The sequence below is a fragment of the Pan troglodytes genome, chromosome 12 (genome assembly GCF_028858775.2).
Source record: "Pan troglodytes isolate AG18354 chromosome 12, NHGRI_mPanTro3-v2.0_pri, whole genome shotgun sequence".
NCBI classification, from domain to species: Eukaryota; Metazoa; Chordata; class Mammalia; order Primates; family Hominidae; genus Pan; species Pan troglodytes.
Genome location: NC_072410.2, coordinates 20,056,458 through 20,071,538, shown reverse-complemented (window position 1 = coordinate 20,071,538; position 15,081 = coordinate 20,056,458). Strand labels below are relative to the sequence as shown.

Sequence of the window (15,081 nt, the reverse complement as noted above, 5' to 3'; positions counted from 1 at the left end):
ATTTCATGTCTTCATTAGCAAAAGTCTAATAAGGATTTGTTAAAAGATGGTTTGAAAACATCTGTACAGGAAACATGCACCCTGCTAAAATCCAGCTCTCCAGAGCTTAACAAGGACCAAGCTGGGCCAGATCAGCACTGTTTCTTTTGGGGGTGGATTGCCAGTTGGATTGCTCAGGAGGTCATGTATTTGCATCTCAGCCAAGACTCCTAACACAAATTGATTTCTATTTTATTTCAGTGCCTGTTGTGTGCCAAGTCCTATGCTAAGCATTGAGAATTATCAAGCTAAAATGGCTCAGTTTTATGAGAGCAAAAGTATTCTATTTTTCTCAATAGATGAACACATATGACAGGTTGGAAATTCTGAAGTTAATAAAATTAATGGCTGATTTAATATATTGAATACACATACCTAGTTCCTGAGGCAATGCCCCCCTAGAGAGTGGTCTTTCATGGCATTTATCCGGGCTCTTCCCTGTCCCATAAACACTCTAGCTACATTTTTATGGTGATGTTTATATATTTTTCATAAACCAAAAATGGTTAGAAAATGTTATTCGTTGATGAACCTAGTCCAGAAAGATGATCCTTTTCTATGACGAAGACCAAAATTGTGATAAATAGTAACAACAAAGTCTTATATTCTTTTCCCCTAATTAAAAAAAATCTACTTTTGTATATGCATGTGTTAAAGATTTAGTATTAATGCATGGAATTTGAACCATAAACCATTGAAATATAAATAAGATAAATAAAATCTTCCTATCCAACAGATTTCTCCTTCTTTCCAAACAACAACACTGTCACCTACAACCACAACTGTACAACCACTGCAACCACAACCACACTAATCCAGGGAGGGGGCGTGTGGGGGAGCAGTAAAATGTGTACAGGATGACCAGAGCTCATTATTAAACCTCCATATATTTTGTTCTAACAAATCTTTTTTTTTCCCCCACTAGCTTATGAACTCCTCAAAGTCAGGGCCTATATATTGTAACCTCAATATCTGATAAAATGCCTGGACCCTCAAAAGTCCACAATAAGCACTTCTGAAGATGTATTCCCCTCCCCCGCAGAAAACTTAGTTTGCTCTAATATTGCATTAATTATAGAATAGCATCTGTATTAAGTTTATATTGCTACTATAACAAGTTGTCCCCAAAATAATGGCTTAAAACTTTACAGATTTGCTATCCCACAGTTCCAGAGGTCAGAAATTCCACAGGGATCTCACTGAGCTCAAATTTGTGGACAGGGCTCCATTCCTTCCTGAAGGCTCAAGGGGAGAATCTGTTTTCTTTCCTCTTCCTACTTCTAGATGCATTCTATATTCCTTGGCTTGTGGTCCCCTTCCTCTGTCTTGAAACCAGCAACTGTCTGACCCTTTTACTGTGGTCACCTTTCTCTCTCTGGCCACTCCGCTAGGACAGGTTCCCGGGTTTTCATGTAAGGTTTCCTGTAATAAGATTGGGACCACTTGTGTAATCCAGGATATTGCCATGTAAAATAACATATTCATAGATTAGGATTAGGGCATGAACATTGTTGTGAGGCCATTATTACTCTTAGCACAGCATCCAGGTAAGAACGGCTAGAATATACCCAGAATATTTTACTATGTCTCACTTCAATCGAGCACTTGAAAATTGTAGGGAAAAACCGGAACGGAGAGGAGGAGGTCTGGAGTTATACCAGTCTCAAGGCGTTTAAAGGAAGAGAGTGTTTGGCTTAGAAAAATATAGCTTAGACCTCTATATAGGGGTAGGGGAGGACTGTGATTGATGAGGCATCGGTGATGGCTATCTTTAAAATATCAGAAAGTTCTGTCACAGATGGAGGATTGAAACTTGTGCTTCACAATCTCAAAGGACAGAATAGAATAAATATCTGGAAACTCCTAGGATGCAGCTTTTGGCAGAAAATCAGGCAGAGCTATTATGGCTGTTACTGATGTCCTTAAATGCCACAGGCTAGAAATGTCATAGCTTGATGATGTGGGAAGTCTTATAAAAAATATTTAAGCATTAGATGAGGGATTAGCTCAGATGACCCCTTAACTTAAATCTAATCCTTAATGATTGTGTAACATTCTATATGGCTTAGAATTCTATTCGTGCTTTTTTTGTTTGTTTGTTTTTTGTTTTTTTTGAGAGTTTTGCTCTTGTTGCCCAGGCTGGAGTGCAATGGCACGATCTTGGCTCACTGCAACCTCAACCTCCCGGGTTCAAGCGTTTCTTCTGTCTCAGCCTCCTGAGTAGCTGGGATTACAGGGGCCCACCACCATGCCCAGCTAATTTTTTGTATTTTTAGTAGACATGGGGTTTCACCATGTTGGCTAGGCTCCTGACCTCCACCCGCCTCGGCCTCCCAAAGTGCTGGGATTACAGGTGTGAGCCACCGCGCCCGGCCTTATTCATAGCTTTTGAATACCTCTGATTGCATATAGCTACAGCCTAACAGGGCCCTTCATCTTTATTGAGAATCTTTTTGTTCTCACAGAATCCATTGTAAGGATCTATCCCATGCCACAAAAAAGAAGGGGTGAAGAAAACTGGTAGAGTTGAGATGCCCCCTTGGAAGATTAAGTGGTCCAGATTATTGTTGAGAATATAAAAACAATAACCAAAGGAACGGTGCAAGATTTTAAATGCACACAAATACTTAGAAAAATACTCTCCTCTGGCATATCAGACAGAAAAACAAAACAAACAAATAAGCTGTAAAGAGTTAAGCCTTGAAGAAAGTGTAGATTCATTGCTATTAGGTGGTCTGTGTGAGTATTAAGTATGATTCATATTTTGAGGAAGTGAGATATTTTAAAATGAAGGAAAAAGAAGTCGATCGGGTTATTTCATCTTAATTCAGGAAATAATACATTTTTGAGACTTTTTTCATCAGTCCACTTTGGGGATGATTATTTGGAATAACTTGTATAAGACTCATGAAGCTGCTGCAGAAAGTGTTGTTTTTGTCACTAGTGTATGCTGCATAAAAGCTCTTCTTCATACTTTCAACAATTATGTTACCATGAACATTCTTGACCTTTTAAGTATACCTCTGAATGTTTAGATTATAAACGTGAACTGTACTGTGTTATGTTAGACTATTTGACCAAAAACGTATTTTCTACCACAAAAAAAGTCCAAAAGGAATTAAGTTAATTACAACTTCAATTGTGTTCAAGATCGGTCTTTGTGGTTCTTTACATCTGTGATTTATATATCTTCAAAGAGAGTCTTAAGTGTCTTTGGGATTGTAATGGGCATTCTAGACTAAGAGGAGCTTGTTCAGACACAAGATTTGGGGCCAATGCTTTCAATGACTTCATAACCATTCCATCTTCTTTCTACTTCTGTGGATTACCCAACAGCAATAATGATAATCTGAGCCAGTTCCTGATACTTCTCTCTATAGTCAAGAGAAGGTCAGCTATTTTTTGATCCCCATGGGAGAAAGACAGCTCCTCAATCACTATCTTAAAATAGCCAGCAATTCTCAGCTGCTGGGCTGGAGTCCCTCCAGGGGCGAGCAAAGGGAATATGAATCTGCCGGTGGGACGTGAGCGAGAAGCCACCAAAACATGAGCTAGGACAGTCTTCTCAAGAAGATTCTGCCAACTCAAAAATATTCTTCTTTTTTTTTTTTTTTTTTTTTGCTGTTGTTTCTGAGAAACTAGGTGTCTTACCATTTTAAAATTTCATATTTTATTTAAAAGGAAACCAGTGAATTGAAAATGAGACTAAATATCGCTATCTTCTTTGGAGCTCTCTTTGGTGCTTTGGGGGTGTTACTCTTTTTGGTGGCTTTTGGATCGGATTATTGGCTTCTTGCAACTGAAGTGGGGAGATGTTCAGGTGAACAGAATGTGAGTCTCTTCTTCAAAATAGTGATGCACATGGTAGTTATGAAGATAGCCTTATGTATGCTCTTGAAATCAGAGAATAGTAGTGGAGTGTCTATTTCTTCATAGAAGAGATATGTAGAAAGCTACTGAGCTTCATTATTTGGGATAAAATACATGTCCTTAAAAATTTACTGGCTGTAATGATCTTGATTATATTTCTTGTATTGATGGCAAGTTACTTCATTTTGTTCTGTGCAGATAGAGAACGTCACTTTTCACCATGAAGGGTTCTTCTGGAGGTGTTGGTTTAATGGGATTGTGGAAGAGAATGACTCCAATATTTGGAAGTTCTGGTACAGTAAGTACAATTTAGCTTTATTTTCCCTCTTGTCTGTAAAATAAAAATGAACAGTTTCTTACATAGTATATGTCACTTCTAGCAGACTGGATTGTGAGTTACAAAATCTCAATTAGATGTCTTTAAAAGGTTCATCATGTAGAGATTCCTTTTCAGTAAGTAGACATGGCTATAGGAATAATTATTTTCTCTTTTAGCATAAAACAGGAGTCTGAATATTTATGGCAAAACTGAATTATCCATTGTTTCACTGCTCCTGTTTAGAATACACTAACTCTAACAAACAGAACAGGTATTGTCTATAGCATTTTTTCGAGTGTCTGTGAATACTATGTTGCAAATAAATAAGATTTTTTTGCTATCAGCCCTTGAAATCTCAAATGTAAAAATCCATAAATAGAGATGTATTATTTTGTATTCATAACTTCAAAGTTAACAGTATCTTTTTTTAAAAAAAATAATGGAACTTAATTACCAGCCATGGCACATGAAAGCTTATATTATTTGAGCTTTAACCAAGTTTGTTGATGCTATCAAGAAGTGCCTTGCTTTTGTTGTTTGTGTTCTCATTGAAATTTTAAAGTTCTTTTTTAAGGTAGCATAACTTTTAAAAACTATAATGCATTCATTCAACTCTATTCTTTATATTGAATTAATCTTTGAAAATCAATTTATTGAAAATAGCTAGCACTTATTTCATTGTATTCAACAATGAAAGGGCTGTTTATTAGCCTAAAGCTTATTGAGAATTGAAATTATTAGTCTTCTTATCAAAAATCAAAGTATGGTATTTACATAATAGTCGGGATTATGGAATATTTAATAAAAATAGGAGGTCCCTGAAGACTTAAGCAAGCTGGTGATAAGTTGGCATATATAAGGAACAAAGTAGTGATGAAGCAGCGTTTTGAGGCAAGTACCTGATAGACTATCTTACAGTGGATTTGGGGGCAGGAGAATAAGCATACAACTTGCCAGTGGAAATGGTTTAGACTTTAGTAAAGGGAAGTAAGTCAGACTGTGCAAGAGGAAGATTTTGCCAAAGACTTGGAGAAAGAAAGAATATTTCAATATTTCAGTCCATCTTAAAGTGTACATATAAAAATTTTAAGTTCTCAGACAACGTAAAAGTGCCTTCTTGTGATGTTTTCAAATATTAAAAATTTATTTGAATTATTGTATAACTTATCATTTGCATTCTTCCCTAAAATAAAATGGATATAGAAGAATTTTTTTATTAATTTGAACTAATCAAGGTTAAACTTAAGTTTATTAGATTTTTAAAACAATTATTTTTTATTCCCTACTGTGTGCTAGACACTGTTGGGTACTGGAGAGTATGTGAAAAAAGATGAAATGTGGTACCTTAAATCGTAAGGTGATATAAAGGGCATTTGCATTTATTCCATTGAATTATGTCATGTAGCTAGATGTTCTGGATGAATCCACCTTCGTCTCATGTGCATCTTGATATGAGTTTCCTAGAAGGCCTTCCTCCTCAACAACAATTCGCTGAATTTGCTGATGGAACCAGTAGTTTTATTTTGCTTGTGTAACCCTTGTGCTCTGTATTTCTGTTCCATTAAGGATGAGTCATCACTGAGCTTTTCAATAACAAGTGCCATTGTTTTGCTGTTCTTCCTAGCCAATCAGCCACCGTCCAAGAACTGCACACACGCTTACCTGTCTCCGTACCCCTTCATGAGAGGCGAGCACAACTCGACCTCCTATGACTCTGCAGTTAGTAAGTACCCTCTGTCCTCAGCCTACTTCTAAAAGGGTCTTATCTTTCTGAAGGATGCCCAGATCAAAATTGTTGTGAGCAATTAAAAAAATAATTTAAGATCTGTAATTTCGATATTTTTGATATCTGTTAGCTTAAAAAATGTTATTTTTAATGTGCCATTTATAATTTTGAAGAACATAACTTTGATCTAAAAGTAAAGTCATTGTAATTTACTAGCTGCCTATAAAAGTATTTTTAAATGTGTTTTCCCATATGAAGATAGTAATATTTATTAAGAAGAACCGCTTCTTAAGGTTTTAACAGACCTAAAACGAGTCCTACAGTTGAAAATATTGTAATATACATCATACTTCTAAAACTTTATGTCATCATTACACATGAGAATATCACATATAAATATATAATATGTATACAATAAATATATATGATATAAATATGTAATTATGCTACTATATTTATACAAAATGACTGAACTCTGTGTGTGTAATATCCCATAGGAGACAGACAGACAGATATCATTAACTTAAAATCACATTAAGAACATGAAATTTGTAATAACTTGCTAAGGGTTGATACAGACTATCAATGTCATATATAGAACAAAAAAGTGTTTTTCAAAAATAATAGCTATTATATTTAATGTTCTCAATAAATTAATATTAGTCAGTGTTCTCCAGAAAAAAGAGAAACAATAGAACACATAAATATATATTATATACACACATACATGTATATACATATGCATGTGCACATACACATACACACATAGAGAGTGAGAGAGAGTGATTGTAAGGCCTGGTGAGTCTGAAATCTACAGGGCAATTGGCAGGCTGGAGATTCAGGTCAGAGCTGATGTTGCAGTCTCCAGTCTGAATTTTTACACTCCAGTACAATTTTTCTTCTGCAGTCTGGAAGCTGACTTTCTTCTTCCTCAGGACACCTGTTTTTTCTCTTTAAATCTTCAGCTGATTGGATGAGGCCTGCTCATAGTATGGGGTAGGGGGTAATCTGCTCTACTCAAAGTCAAGGGATTATAAAAGCTAATTGCATCTAAAAATACCTTCACAGCAATATTAAGCTGGTATTTGACCCAACAACTTGGCACCATAATCCAACCTAGTGGATATATAACAATAACCATCACAGAACTCAACACATCTTTACATGGAACTATTTTTCATCTTCCTGTTAAATATGTAATTCCATACATTATAATTTTTAGTTTTGTCAAAGAATGTAACATTTGCTTGTATTACATCATTAATAGGACACTTATAAAGAGGGTATGAGGTCTGGATAGGGAAAGAGGTGAGCTGACCCACAGCTGTGCTTGTCCACCAGGATTCCTTGGGTTCGAAGGACTGGGACCATTTTCCTTGAAAACATGTGTGGTATGGATGCTCCTTCCCATTAAAAACTGCAGAAGGCACCTCACTCACATTTGTCAAAACCTTCGTGTCATGTCTAATGGACTTAGAAGTATACAAGCCTACCTGTCACTAGTAAGGGAAGAGATGGATGGCATAGGAAAGAATAGGAGAAACTCTTTTGTTTTACAGACAAGCTAGAAAATGATGCTCCTTCCTCAACATTCTTACTTTTATAAAATGAACTGAAAAGTAATACAAGGTTGGCTTTCCAGAACATTAGGTATTAACATAAATATTAGTATTGTTGTTATTCATATAATGAAGTCCTGTGATAAGATAGGTATTGTAGGCACTGTATATTTTAAAATGATCACATATTTGAAAAGCCTGCACTTCAAGGAGATAGTGGAGAACTTGAAAAACAAAGTAACATAACCTGTGCATGATAATTATGATGGAGATGGATTGTAAATACATGTCAGAAAAATTATACTGCAATTACACTTAAAATTATTATGTAGCACTGCATTTAATTAGTGTGTCACTTTTTTGATCTAGTGACAAAACCAAATCCAATTTTTTTAAATTATCAAATTCCTCATTGGCACACGTATTGGAACTCATTTACTTTCAGAAACTTTGTCAATCACTTTAGGTAAAAATGATTGAGATGTGCAAAGATGTGTTCTACAACAGAAATACTATACACAAGTTTCATTCATCTCCATAATAATATACAAGGAAATTTGATATTATGTTTGTTAAATTTGGGGTTTTTTTGTTTCTTTCCTGTATCCAAGAGAAAGGTATAGATTTCATTGGAAGCTTTGTACCTGACTTTTCAGTATGGTTTCCTAGTTAATGAGACTACGTATACTTCACTATGCTTTAGAGCTACTATTAAGTTTCATGTAGCTTCACAATTACCCAACATCAGATACTTGCCAGGTCACCTTTGGTAAATTGAAAGTATCATTTATAAATTCTGATGTATTGTGGCCTGGCAAATTGTTGGTGAAATGGCTTTGTAGTGTCCTGAGTTTTTACAATTGCAGTTAGCCAATATTGAATTCAGTGAAAATAATATAGTGGTGTATGATTTTTCTGGAGTAACAATTTTAGAATTATAGGACACTACCGATGAAATTATCCTTTTATAATAAGGAGACTGGGAATTAGAGAAATCATGTGACTCTGTCTTCATACAGCTGCTTATTGGCAGAGCCAGTGCAAAGAACCAAGTCTCTGGCTTTTGTTTTATCGATAATCTACTAAACTACAATGAATGAAAAGGCTAATTGTAGTGCATACTATTAAAAAATATGTCTTTTATTTGTATCTTAACAAAAGAACAAATTAAACTTTACATTGGCTCTTTCTACCTTTATATTCGATTCTGACTTGTGTGTATAATCAGGTCTAATTCAGTGTTTTCTTTCTTTTAAAAGAATCTCAAATACATATTCTGAAATTCAATTATCCTCAAATCTAGTTATTTGAATGACTGGCCAGGCCTGGTGAGGGAGGTCTAATTCACAGAATTGCTTTTGAGGTAGGCTTGTGTACTTCTAAGTCCATTAAACAATTCTATTACCTTTGGAGAGTTGTCAGAGTCTAGATTTTCTGGTTTGTTTCATGTTTACATTCAGTCACAGTTCACTTGTTTGGTATCATTTGGCAATGATGTACTGAACATAAATGAATTTTCAAGACAATTCAACCCTGAGAGAATTAATTTTTTGCCTTCTCAGTGTCCCCATAGCCTTTGATGACCCCTCTATCAGAGTGCTCATTATGCTTAACTGGAATTGTTTGTTTACTTCGGTTCCTTCATTATTTATTTGAGCTCTCCAAAGCATAGTTCCTGGTAATTACTAGATGCTTAAAAATATGTCTAGAATGACTTTATGCAAAATTACAGTTACTATTTTCTGCAATAAACTAGTTTGATTTTATTTTTCCAAGTGGAAATGTTTAGAAACTCAATTGCATACTTTTAGTTTCTTCTGAAGCAGAATGCAATGAACACAATTTCATCTTTTCTTGATGAGTGGGAACAAATATATACTTATGGGGGTGAGCCATCTGACCTTCTTTAAGGTCCTCCATCTCAGTATCTGTCCCCTTGCCCCAGGACCTGCCCTAAACTTCCCCAAATACTGTTCCTCTCTTCCTTCCTCCTCCTCTGTTCATTTTTCTAACAGAGCGGGTTTATCTCCAGCTAGTTCAAACTTCAGTTTCCCGAGGAAGACTTCCTTACCTGCCCCTACGCCACTGGTACATGCACTGGGCCATGCTCTCCTTTATAAAACCCAGTCTTTAATTTGATAATTCATAGCACAGTTTTAAATTATTTACTCATGTAATTATCTTGTTCATATACTTTTTTTCTAGTTCAATTCTAAGCTCCATGAGAGTGGGAGTCTTGTATGTTTGACTCACTATTTTATCCACTGTAGACCAAAAGCTGAATGCATATTTTGGGGAGACTTCATTATTACACTGTACTGTGGTATTAATACTGATGCCCTAAGTCACTATTGATGTGCAGAATTTCTTTAGCTCTTTACTAAATGGACCTACACAACTCTTTAAAAAATTTGTTTGGCCAGGCATGGTAGCCAAAGTGTTGTAATCCCAACACTTTGGAAGGCTGAGGCGGGCAGATCACTTGAGGTCAGTTAGAGACCAGCCTGGCCAACATGGTGAAATCCTATCTGTACTAAAAAAAAAAAATACAAAAAAAAAAAAATTAGCCAGGCGGGGTGGTGCACATCTGCAATCCCAACTACTCAGGAGGCTGAGGCATGAGAATTGCTTGAACCTGGGAGGCGGAGGTTGCGATGAGCTGAGATCATGCCACTGCACTCCAGCCTGGGCAACAGAGCAAGACTCCATCTCAAAAAAAATTTATTTTTTTGCATGCTTTTTGTAATTTTTGGTCTTCCACATTGTTTTCGCCTGCCAGCTGTGTTTTGCTTTTATTGTCAATGTTTATTTATCTAGTACTATTTTCTGGTCTTTTCTTCTTTCACCCTTATAGAAGTGTAAGCTGAAGTGAATGATGTGAGGCTACAAGCAGGGAGGCAGCGAGGCAAGATGTTAGTTGGCAATGCATTAGGCTGCAAGTAACAGAAAACAAAAAGGTTATTTTTCTCCTGGAACAAGAGGGTCAGAAGCAGCTTCCACAATGATGCTGCCAGGAACCCAGGCTCTGTCAACTGTTTCTTCTACCATCCTTGGGGGTGGACAGTCACCTTCATGCTCTTTCATCCTCAGAAAAGAGGAAGTGCTTCTAGAATTTAACAGTCAGTTTCTGCCAATGTTTTATTCATCAGAACAATGCCACATATCCCTCTGCTTGGGACATGTTGTTTTGGGCTGTCTAGCAACACAGAAGGGAAATGGAGAAAGCCTGGGAGTGAATGAAAATCAAAATCATTCAGTGAATCAGTATCATCAGGGGTTGAACAAAGGTGGGACAGTAAAAATGAAAAGGAAATAAAGAATATAATTGATATGTGAGGAGTTAACATGTAAAATTGGTAGCCAAACAAAAAAGAGCTGGAGGGATCAAGGATGATGAAGAAGTTTCCTTTTCAAATAGGTGTAATTCAGTTTAAATAACATACAGTAAAAAGTAATGTGGACACATACCTTCAAACAATAAGTATTATTTTAGTGGGTTTTTAATCCTTTTATATGCATATTATATTCTGTTTTAATCATCATAAATATACATGTCTATCTTGCTTTTCTGTTTTTATGTTAGCACACATTTCCCCATGTATTTACTTAGTGATTTCTCAAATTTTAAACATGTTGGTTGCTACCTCTGCATCAAAAATAATTCTATATATGTAGCATTTTTTAAAATTTGTATTTACTCTTTGGGCTATATTTCCAGAAGTATGAATAGTGACTCAAAATATAGGAATAAGTTTTCTTTGGTGTTGTTATTGTGCCATACTATAAAGTTGCTTGCCAACTGGTACTAAACTGTGAATTACTTTTGACTAAGAAAATTTGGTAAGATGGACAGAAATCTGAGAGTTAAGAGGAGGGGGCATGTTTTGAAGTAGAGCATGGTGATTTACTTTGGTTTGGACATATTAAACTTGAGTTGATGGTGGAATACCAGTTTGTAATAATAATTCAGCAAGTAGCTTGATATGCAAAACTGGTTTTCCTGAAAGTCATTAATTATAATCATTGATACTGATGAGAAATTGCAGAGGTGATTTTTGATTTCAAATATAATCTTTAAGGAAAACAATCATAGGAAAGAAGACAGTAAAATACCAATTATTCTTAGGGGAAGAAGGGAAGAAGAAAGACAGCCCACAAATGAGGGAGAGAAAGAAGCATTAAGAAACAAGTCAGTGAGCAGTCTGGTGCATTTTCTTGGGAAGGAGGCAGTGGTCTTCAATGTCAAACGCAGAATGAATGGACATGAGAAGCAGGCAGGAAGGAATTGGATCATAAGCCAATGATGCAAAAGTTCTTGGGGCCCAGTAGCTCCGTCTTCACCAAGGGCTCAGCTACAGACACCCATTAAAGTCTCCTTGTTCCAGGCACCTACTTCTATCCTAAATCCACCTGACACTTCCAGATCATCTGCTGTGTATCCCTTCCCGGTTCACTGCTCATTCTCTTAGACAGGACCTGAGGACTCTGTCCTCTTTACCCTGCAATGCACTTCCTCCCTCAGGGATCCCATTCCATTTTCCTGCACATTTTGTCACCTGAGGATCCTCCTGAGAGCCAAACCCTACCTCAGGCTTCCTCCTTTCTTCTCTTCTCACAGGAAGAGAGGTTAGACAGCAGTGATCTCACAAAGGGGTTGTATCAGAATGATGGGAATGTGAAACCGCACACGGATGCTTGGGGAGTGAGCAATGAGGAAGTAGAGACCTTTTCAATCAGCCAACAGTGCGGCTTGGAATAGCCACCAACAGAGCACAGCATGGCAGAGGGTACAGAGTCCTTATAAAAACAGCCACATCCACACACAACAACTTGCTTTACCATGCAAGGCAAAATAAACTACAAACATGAATGTCCTTACATTTGGCAGTTTGAAACAGCACAGGAAGAATTAAGATTTGAGTCTAGAGTTTATAAAAATGTAAATTCTTAAATAATTTAGGAGGCACATCAACCTGTTGTAGGTATCTAATCTCATTGAGATACCCCCACCTCAGCCCCCACCCTGGCTTGCAGATCGATTACTCTGTGGTAGCTGGGTCTTATTTATCAGTTTTTTGGGTGTTCATTTATGGGGATTCTGGACATTGTCCTAAATACAGCAAATCACTCCAAATACTTCCACTGTGTTTTAGTTAGCTAGAAAAAACTATGCACCACAAAATGTAATGGAAAATGCAACTTAGCCTCCTTTTCCCGTAAATGTCAAGTACTTAGATATTTGGAAATGCCTAACATCAACTTAATTTGCTGGTATTCGTTCAGACATTTGGGATCACACAGCCATCACCACAGACACAGTATCACGTTACAGGAGGGGCTGCAGTTCCTGAATAACAGCTGACTTTCATCTGGGACCCCAGCCCAGGCTCCATTGCATGCAGGCTTGGGGCCGCTCCCAGAGTGGCTCACTGGGCTTCCACACACTCCAGCTCTTGAGGGTAGAGTTGGCTTGAAAGTTCTAGGGCACAACATCAAGGCCGTACTTAAAAATCACCTTTTTTCAGAGAGTGCCATTTTGTGTTCTGTACAATTTATTTGTGGGCTTCTGAGAATTGGTTGGCAGTTTATGTAATATCCCTGCAATGATGAGAGGCAATCGCTTTCTGAAAACAAGACCTGTGATTATCCCAGCAGCATGGCCTGGGTTCCCTTCGCAAAGGACAGGCTTCCACCTCCATGGAGGCTTCAGGAGATCCCTGAAAATGCCCGCCACACTCAGAAGCAGAAATCTCCTCTCACGCTAGGAACTCCTGATGTGTACAGCAGGATTTCTCAACCTTGGCACTATGGACATTGTGGGCCAGATAATTCTTTGTTGTGGGACTGTCCTGTGTATTGTGGGATATTTAGTAGCACCCATTTGCCTCTACCCAGCAGATCCCAGTTATGATAACTAAAAATGCCTCCGGACATTGCCAGGTGTCCTGGGTGTGGGTGGGCACAAAATCACCCTCTAATGAGAATCACTGAGGCCATCTAGACATTTAGTCCCAAAACTTCTAACCCAGGCCCAGGATCTTCTTTGAAATTATACTCATACTGCTTACACGGTGTGCTCAGCTCCAGGTCTGGGCCCAAACACACACAAGAATAGCTTCCTTCCACTGCCTTCTTTCATGCAGGGTATTCAAACCCCGAAGGAGAAAGGAGCTGTCTGGGCCTCTCTTATCTTGAAGCATTATTGCTTCTGCCTGAAACTTTGGACCTTTTCTTAGGAGAGAGCATCAACTAGAACCAGGGAAAAGCAATTATTGAGTGCCTGCTGTATACTGACCACTGTTCTGGATGCTTCAGAATCAGCCCTAAATTCTTGCCCTCGTGGGGCTTTCATTATAGCGGGGAGGCTAAAAATAAACAATAAGTCAGTCAAGCACTTGGAAGAAAGTAAAAGATGAGAGGGGTGTGTGTGTATGGAGGGGACTTCCACACTAAGTAGGGTGACCAGGGAGGCCTCATGAACAGATGAGGTTTGTTTTGAGATAGACATCGCTGGGTTGAATGTGGGTCCTGCCATCCCATGAGCTATTTTGGAAGCTCCTCTAGTCCTTCTTTCGGGGACTAGATAGATGCTGTAGAGTGTTTAGCACAGGGACTGGCTCATGGTAAGGGTTCTAGGGGGGTACAAGCTGGGCTTCCGGTCTGCCTTCATCACCCGGTGCCATCACTTTGTCTAAGAACACTCGGGCAGGCTTCTTAATCTCCACAAACAGGTTTGTAAAAGGGAGATAAGAATAGTTTCAACCTCACAGTTGTTTTCAAAATGAAAAGACATCATAATACAAATGCTTGGCAGAGTCATTGCCAAGTAGTTGGTATTCAGTAAATGTCAGCTATTCTTATGATGATATACCAATTTAGAGCACCAAAAATAAGACATCATTAGGGCACATAAATTCATCATAGCTTCTCCCTAGTGAAACACTTTCTGCTCTCTGAAGGGTGTGTGTGTGTGTGTGTGTGTGTGTGTGTGTCCACATAAGGCATTTGGCAGACTTTCCAGCCAAGAGTTAGTGCTTCATAGACACATGTTCATTATTGTCATTATCACTGTCATCCTAGTACATGGTAGTTAATATTATGCCATCTGTACTGACCAAGATATGCCACTCTTTAGCTGGTAATTGTGATTAAAATTTATTCAACAAATATTTTTTGAGCACATACTATATGCCAGACACTTATTTTAGGTTCTGGGGAACAGTAGTCCAAAAAAAAAAAAGGATAAAAGTTCCTGCCCTCAGGGGGCTGACATTTGGGTGAGGGGAATCAGATGAAGCAACATAGCTTGGCCGATTACACAGTAGTTAGAAGATGATAAGTGCTCTGGAGAAACCTAAGACATGGACAGGGCTAGGGACTAAGGGGGTGGATATAAATAAGAACTCTGTAATGTGGCCAGGGGAAAGCACATCTCTGACATTGGAGTGGAAACCAGAAGAAAGCAAGGGAGCGAGCCATGCAATGAGAAGAAGGGTGTTCAAGACAGAGGGAACACTGCAAAGGCTCAGAGGTCAGGGCATACTTGATGGGTAACAACAACAGAAGCG

The 15,081-nt window shown here is 37.8% G+C and overlaps 1 protein-coding gene across 12 annotated transcripts in view; it reads left to right on the top strand.

Annotated features, from left to right (window-relative positions):
- The window catches only part of TMEM182 (transmembrane protein 182), a 250,522-nt gene that overhangs the window by 22,367 nt on the left and 213,074 nt on the right, over nt 1–15,081 (top strand). For 6 of the 12 annotated variants that reach the window (XM_063788932.1, XM_063788934.1, XM_016949196.4 and 3 more), the window contains 2 exons: nt 4,108–4,207; nt 5,853–5,951. In XM_063788932.1, the coding sequence (XP_063645002.1) occupies nt 4,108–4,207; nt 5,853–5,951 (199 nt within the window). Of the gene's footprint in view, nt 1–3,546; nt 3,871–4,107; nt 4,208–5,852; nt 5,952–15,081 lie in introns of those variants that run through there. The other 6 variants (XM_063788931.1, XM_024354609.3, XM_063788933.1 and 3 more) reach the window with 2 other exon arrangements.